Below are 8,273 nucleotides of genomic sequence, written 5' to 3' on the forward strand. Positions count from 1 at the left end.
GGGTGCCCAGATGATCAGGTGAACTTGGATTACGGTCCACTTTTTTATGCTTATAATATGGTGGACAGTATTCAGTCTGTATGGGTGCATTTGTAAAAGGCTCTGTGTGGTTTAAATGATAAAACTGGACTGTATCACCAGTCACTTGGTATAAGAGAAGCTGAATGCACAATGAGGGCAGTGGCCAGTTGAAAAGAGGAGATTTACATAAGAATGAGAATAAATATGCAGTTATCCTCATATGAGTCATCTGACATCTACTTGAGGGAGGAGAAATGAGATAGAAAAGAGAAGAATAAGATGTGATATAAACAGCCTGTTACATTATGCTACTCCTTTTACTTAGCTCCATGTTTGTGTTTGATCATGATCATTATGAACTGGCCTTTTCCATTACACTTCAGTCTGTAGCACTTGGTACTTCAATATTGAACAGTGTGCATAACAAGCACTCAATTTAAATTAGTGGTCACTGGTGATATAACTAAAAATACACAATAAAACAATGTATAAGTGGGTAATAATTAATCATGGGCTTACTCAAGAGTATGTTCTCCATGAGGCTGCAATTATGCAAAGATACTTTAAATATTACAGAAACATTGTAGTCCCATAGTTTCCAATAATTTTCTAGAAAAGAATAGATAACATGAAATTCATAGAAAGATTCCAGGAAAAAAATGTGTAATTCAGTACAATCTTTTGTGAAACACTTGATGCCTATCAACTATTTTTCAGTCAGTGCACATTATTAAGATCAAGTCTTTTTCCAGAAATCCTTTTAGGAAAGTTTAAGGAAGTATAGACCTGTGCCACAACCTGATACCACAATATTACGGAATAATTTATTTAAAAATAATACTTTGGCATATAAAATTAGATGAAGACAAAGACACCCACAAATCTGGGAAAGAGACCAGCTTAAGTAAAAAATAACCCATACTAAAGAAACATAGGTGTCCTGACTTTTCTCTAGTATGGGTCATGCTCCATTAATAGATCCTACAGTTTTCATAATTCATTATCATTATCTTCAATAGTACTATCAGTATTTGTACAAACTTTACACCCCAATTTGTGATTCAGGTTTTCCTTCAAAGAAAATTGTCAACTTATGCATTAAAAAAAAGTTGGACCCTATGGTAAGCAATCCGATCTTTATGTGTAGACACAGGGGCATGATAATCAAACTTTGATTCAATCTTTCAGTGGGCAGACCTGGGAACTGCAAAGGAAAGCACTAGTGGGAAGACAAGGTAATGAAATCAGGTGGATGAATGGGAATATTACCTGGCTGCATGGCTTCTGTGTCCCAGAGTCCTGTAGAGTGATAGCCAAGAAAAAAATAGGGTCAGCGAAATATCCAGTGATTTAAACCAACTGCACAAGGCAGAGCCAAACCACCAGGAGCCAGTGGTAGATAGAGAGGAAAAGTAAAAACAAAGTACACCCTATAGGGTTGTTACAGTGGTGGCTGGTTGATCGATGGGCAAAACAAGGCAGCTCATTGGTCGGCTGATAAACTGCAGGTGTTTGCTGGGTGGTTGGTCTAATGGAGGACAAGGTAATGAGGTACATGGCAGCTAAGCAGGACTCAGTGGTTAGTCCCACTCATTTTTGTACGGACCGCTCAACCAACTACCTGCATTGTTTTTCTGTCTTATTTCATGTCTGTTTTTTTATGGGACAATCCATAAATTTAATTTTCCTACCACACCTGAGATGCTCATAATGTCTACACCTCTTACTCTCCCGACGTGCTGTGTGCAGAAAACCAGTGTTCCTCTCAGTTAGATTATGAGATCCTGTTAGGCATTTACCTGGGTGTGAAATAGCCTGAGGAAACCACTGCTCTATGTCAGCGCTAAGTTGCTGAAGTATCAGGACTTGGAGAAATTAAATTAGATTTGGTGGATTTGGAGCAGCTGTGAACACACAATTTCACTCCTCCTGTTTAGGATTTATGTTCATTTGCTGTTAAAAGTCATGAGTCAACATTTTGGTTATGGTCTGGGTAAAGCTGCTTTTAACAGTAGAATAGCTAAAACAAGATTCTGGCCTTTCGCTCTTTCCTCTGGAGCCTTCAGACCGGAACAGTACAATGCGAAGCAGATAACTGTATGGTCCAGAGCACTGTATGACTTTCTCAAATGAATAGGAATCACATTTCCTGTAAGCACAGATACAGCACTGGATCTAATTATTTAAGCCATGACTGTGGCAGATACCAGGGTATTGTACAGACTATATGACACCAACCACAATTCCAGATATATAAGACTTGCACTTTTATCAGTGATATTAGATCATGGATACATTATATACAAAGTGAACATGTATGCAGAATAGCTGGTTACATGCATCAAATATGACCTCTTTAGAGAAAGCATAAAAGAAAACATGCTCATTTGCATATGTTAATAGCTGTTCCCTGTATGCAAAACAGCACATTAATATTTCATACAAGGGGTATGTAAAGAATATGATATGCAGTCATAGGCTATAGCCTCTTCAGTGTGCAAGAGTCTTTGAATTTTATGGTTGAGTCTGTTTCACTTTTCACTAGCCATCTTATTATATACAGGTGTACCAATTTACCTGTAATCAGAGATGTCCTCAGATTTGCCTCTCTGGAAATCTTCAAAGGCTACTTGCAAAATACATTTAGCCCCAGAAAACAAAACCACAAACATATTCTGAAGTTACACAGATAAAATTTCAGATTATACAATTAAACAATTAATAATGTGAAAGAAATGGGTTATTCCAAAAACATTAAAAATCTCAAAAATATATGTGTCTGTGCTGCTGGATTTGACTTTGGTGTGCAAATCCTCTTTTTATGCTTTGGATCCATACATGGGATTACTGTTTTTTTTTTTGTTTTTGTTTTTTTACAAAATCATGTTTTTCAGTTGTCTCTGCAGGGAGAAAGGTAGATTTAATTCCACTCAGTAGATTCAATTCCACTAATAATTGCTATCACTAATCTTTCTGCCAACTCCAATAACATAACAGTTGGGTCCTTAACCGCCCTATACATGACAAAGTAGAGAAGAGAGCGTATACACAGACATAGATGGCACAATCACAGCCTCACACTAACATGATCATCTGACAATGTTTTGCTATTCACACATGCACTCACATTTTTGGACATATGGAAACACAGTGACCTCACTGATTATATGGGTTGTTAATGTTGATATATGATCTTTTGTATATATATTTTTTTGTAACCCTCAATCTGAAATAAAACCGTACAACAGCTGTGAACTTTGTTCAGTGTTTGGAAACAGCCTCCAAAAAATTACTTCAATTGACAAAAATTAAGGTAATCCCAGTCACAGTGTGAGAACAGGCTTCAGTCCATTTCAGCAACCTTTTTCATTTCCTGTTGATCTTGGTAATGTGTAGCACCATATGTCAAGCAAGTGGCCTCTTGCTGTGCGAGGGAGGAGGATCGGTGAAGAGCAGAGAACTGAAAATTAAACATATATGTTTTTGTGCAGTTGTAACAATGGAATACAAAAATGCAGATTCATAAATAAATAGGCTTTTAAACAGCATAGCACACAACATACAATAAGATGAAATGCAGAATTACTAAATATTATATATATTATATATATATATATATAGAGAGAGAGAGAGAGAGAGTATATTATTTGATACTATATGACAATAGGCATTGTGTGGAGCAAATGATAGAAAATTACAGCCCACATTGCGTCTTTGAGCAGCCATATTTATTTTTCTTTATTCCCTCAGCTTTTGATCTGTCAATCATACAGAATTTCACTTAGGTTTTTGGGGCAGTTTTTAAGGGATTTGCTGTCAGGGAAAATGCAGAGGGAAGAAAAAAGGCTATAACTGCAAGGTTACACCTTCATCATAGACATGGTGGACATTTGTGTGGTCAAACAGAAATCTAGGTACACATTTAGTAGTAGCTACAGGGTCCTAGTACTGTGCATGCTGGCTCACTGTTGTGGCTAACTAGCACAGTTAAAATAGAACAGAGCCATTATTATTGTTATTTATTACATCTGCGTTTTTACTGTAACGACATGCAGACATGTGCATCTGAGTTATGTCTTTCACATTTTGTCATGTGTACTCCTCATTTCTCAGTACATACAGAAGTGTCTTGGCTTGAGAATGAAGACATATTTGTATTGGAAGAAAGGACAGACCACAGTGTAGATTGTATGTTACTCAGATGCAAGACAAAAGGCATTCAATGAGCTTTAGCATAACATTTTATTTCATAGACAGTACACTGATTAACAGTAAAATGATACATATTAAGTTGTCCATAAATTTATCATCTGTACATTGAATGACAAGAAATGTCATTTCAATAAAACTCTGTCATAAGTCATAAGCCATGTAAACAAGCAAACGATAACAACGAGAGACTTTAATAACACTGTGGGGACAGACCAAGGAGAGCATTAAATTTTTATTTTAATGTGCCTTCAAGAGTATAAGCTGCATGGTGCACCAAGTATCTCTTGCTGTGTTTTGAGAATTACATTGCATTACATGTTATTTATATTACTGTCTGAAAATCACTCCATATATAGTGCAGTTTATAGTGCAGTATATATAGCTGTCTGTGCTTTTATTTGAATGTCCAGAGTGAAAAAGTGTCTCTGGCTGTTATGTTAGCTCTACAAGCTGATCATCACTACCTGACCTTTTGTTTCTAGTTGGCTTGTTTTTAAAATATGGGATCTTAAATTGACCTTCTTAAACTCTACTTATATATTATTATTCCTTTCTAACATTATCCTGTCCGCTTCGATATGCAGACCTTTTTTGTAGGGTGAAAGAATATAATTTCATTTTTTATGTTATAATAAATAAAATAAAATATTATTGAATATAAATAGATTTGAAAATGAGGACCAGCAGATGTAAAACTACCTCAGGTCACTTCCAGTCCAATAGCTAGTGTAGTAAGCTGCGTAGTCAGTCATGCTAATGATTGCTACGGACGTAAAAACAGCTTTGTATGGTTGTTCTGTTTGTCAGTTATTTGAAACAGCAGAGACAAACTAAGCTTTTGGAATTTCTTTCATGTTTTCTTTCTTGGTACACAATATACAGAGAGATCACAAATCCGGGGTCCCCTTGTTGTCTTAGAGGGAAGGATCAGTGCAAATCAATACGCAGTGATCACCGTTACTGTGTGATGCCACATCTCTGTCCTAATCGGAGTGGTCCCCATTTGCTGAGTATGAATATTATGAGAATCATATGCTGTGGTTTTTATGGGCACCAGGTCTTAATGCACTTGAACCTATGGGAGATTTTAGACCAGCATGCTAGACATTACTAAGACACTTTATATTGGATTTTTCTTAATTTGTTACCCATCTGTATAAACTGAGAAATTGGACACCCCTAAAGAGTTCATTAATCTATCACACAGCAAGCCTCATATGGACAAACACAACACATTCTTTCTCACATCTGTGTGCACTTTAGAGTTTACAGCTAACCTCCCTTTATCTTTACTGTGGGAGCAAACTGTGTCATTTTCAGGATATAGATTTCTCATTTCCTTTTTCCGCTCTGGACTGAAATGCATTAAATCATATAAAAAAAGCAACACTTGGATCCTCAATATTTTGTGTTCACATAATGATTTTGTGACTTGAAACATATTGTACATTTTTGTATATAGCATAACATGTGACACTTGATGCTCCATACAATCAGATTCTGCTCCTATTTTTGTGATGTACAAAATTCAAATCTTAGACAATTTGCAATGATTTTAAACATTTGTTCTGCCATGGTAGCTGGGGACATGAGAGCCAAACACATCTACGATTGACTGAAAGCAACTAAAAATGGACTGACTGCATATACACACAAACACACACACGTTTTCATTTAAAAAAGGGCTACTCTAGTTTCAAGATAAACTGTACACATTTTCAAATTCACAATTTGAAGTTGTACATAACTGTTTTGATTCATATACATCTCTTGATTTAACAAGGCATAATCACTATGACAAAAGCTGCATTAGAAGCACAATGACTTTACTAATCAAAAATTAAATTTAGCATGTAAAAAAAATCAGAAAATGTACAGTATTTTATGCAGGCAATTAATACAATCATGTTCTTCTTTGCAGATCTTTAAAAAATACGGTTACACTGAATATCAATTAAAGCTACTGTAAAGGCAAATGTCAAATGTATCATACAGAACAACATGTAAGCACAAGCATTTCTAAAGGTTACAACAGATCTACAATCGTGCTTGGCTCACTTGTTAAATATTTCAGAGAAGTGACTCTATCTTAACTCTGTTAATGGCTTTTAAGCTGTAGTTAATCACACACAGCTAGTGCCACACTACACATGCTCTGTGCACTGTGCAAACAGGCTGATGCGTCTTGTCTGCTGGTTTATAGGCTCCACAGTTCAGCACAAGGATCTAGTATGATAAGCACAACCGATTTTCCTTCTGTACATCCAGAAAACTGTAAAGTTCAGCAAAGAGAGCGTACAGTGCTCTGTAGGTCTCCTTAAGTCCAGCAACAGGAGCAACACAACAGAGACAAAACAGCAGTAAAGCACAGGAAAGGATGAAGACTGAGGAAAGCAAAATGACAACAGAGGATTAGGAAGGCTGAGAGGAGAAAGCACTGTTGAATATCAACACAGTCAATCTTCTTCAAGTGGTCAGAGTCAGCATGGTGCTGTGCAGATCAATCAAGGGACAACAGCGTTAAAGAAGTGTACAGTATGACAGGGTTAACCCCTGCGGCATTTACACAGAAGCAGGTTGAGAAGCATAGTTGCTGTAAATGACTGTGAATCTCCTGTCCATTAGATCACAGAGTCCCTGCACTTTCAGTAACACAAATCTTAAATTAGAATAAATCCTACACAGTAAATTCAAATTTCCCCACATTTTTTGTTTGTTTGTTTTTTTTTCAGGGGATTAGTACGTGCGTCTCAATGTAGCAGTGCCATACAGAGCAGAGAGTGGCTTGTGAAAGTAGCATCTCTAGATCTTTGTTTTTATCTGTATATTTATTATACATATTATGTTTTATTATACATATTCATTATGTATAGTCCCTGTTGGCAGAGTGCTGTTTCTACCATTGGGTTACTGTCTAAGGAGGTGGCCAAAATAATAAAAAGTAAAGCGCACTACAAACTACATTTTGCAAACTGATCACACAGCTGAATCAATAGCTCTCTAAAACATTTTAAATAACATTGTCTCCCCTATATGAAGGAAGCATTTGTTGCTGGACTGTATTAGTTTTAGCTTGGTTTACCAAACAAATTGCCAACTGAGTGTATATTTCCATAATATTAATGCTAATAATGAAGTTGTAGCTATTAGGGCACTTAGAATATAGTGCAACAACTAAAGAGCCATGGTACTGAAATGATACTTGGTTTTATGTTTAGTTTTGCTTGGCTTGTATCTGTATCCAGGTGAATGGCCTGACTTGATGCATCGCCGCAGTTAAGCTCACTACACATGGCCAAGATGGTCTGTGCTCTTAAGATTTGGTCATGGCCTGGATTGTTTGTTTGTACAAGTGGTTTTTGTGTGTGTGTGTGTGTGTGTGTGTGTGTGTTTGTGTGTATAGTCAGAGCCCTGTGGTGACCTGCGTAATCTCTGAGTTGAGATCGTCGTTGGCAACGCCGCCACAACAGCGAGAGTCCACCGACGACCACTCCAAGGCTAGTCATACCTGCAGAGAAGGCAGTTACAAAAGTAGAATATTTATTTAGATTAAAAAATTATCTGCCTCCCAGCACCTCTAAAGTTCACAATCTCACACACTGGATCTCTCACTGTTTCCTAAAATGCAAAGCTTTTCTTTTTCACAGATGCATGTACTTGTATTGACACAAACTACCTGTTGATTGGACCTTTCTCCTGTGTTTGCAGTATTGTGTTCACGCTGTTGGAGCTTGCGGCTAATGACTCCAGTCCGGGACGAGTTCTGCATCTCCAAAACTGAGGGACCCGGGCTGCAGAACTCACGGAAACAGCGCTTGAAGTTCTCATCCAGGTAGCCATAAAGAACTGGGTTCAGACTACTGCAGAAAGACAAGCAAAAACAAGCTTGCAATGTAACACTAGAAAAACCAGCTGCCCGATATATTCATCATTTTCACTTTTAATATGCTGTATGATGTGGGGTCTAGAAACTACAAGTCAGGTTATTGTATAAAAATGTGCACCAACAAGTGTACATTATGAAAAGTCAACATAATATG

General features: G+C 37.0%; 1 protein-coding gene across 2 annotated transcripts in view; it reads right to left on the reverse strand.

Annotated features, from left to right (window-relative positions):
* Positions 1–7,066: 7,066 nt before the first annotated feature.
* oprm1 (opioid receptor, mu 1) overlaps positions 7,067–8,273 on the reverse strand; it is a 21,316-nt gene continuing 20,109 nt past the window's right edge. For both annotated transcript variants that reach the window (XM_026309461.1, XM_026309462.1), the window contains exons 5-6: positions 7,910–8,093; positions 7,067–7,741 (exon numbers count right to left, since the gene is read on the reverse strand). In XM_026309461.1, the coding sequence (XP_026165246.1) occupies positions 7,736–7,741; positions 7,910–8,093 (190 nt within the window). In that variant the 3' untranslated portion in view covers positions 7,067–7,735. The remainder of the gene's footprint in view (positions 7,742–7,909; positions 8,094–8,273) is intronic.

The sequence above is a fragment of the Mastacembelus armatus genome, chromosome 15 (assembly GCF_900324485.2).
Source record: "Mastacembelus armatus chromosome 15, fMasArm1.2, whole genome shotgun sequence".
In the NCBI taxonomy this organism is placed as follows: domain Eukaryota; kingdom Metazoa; phylum Chordata; class Actinopteri; order Synbranchiformes; family Mastacembelidae; genus Mastacembelus; species Mastacembelus armatus.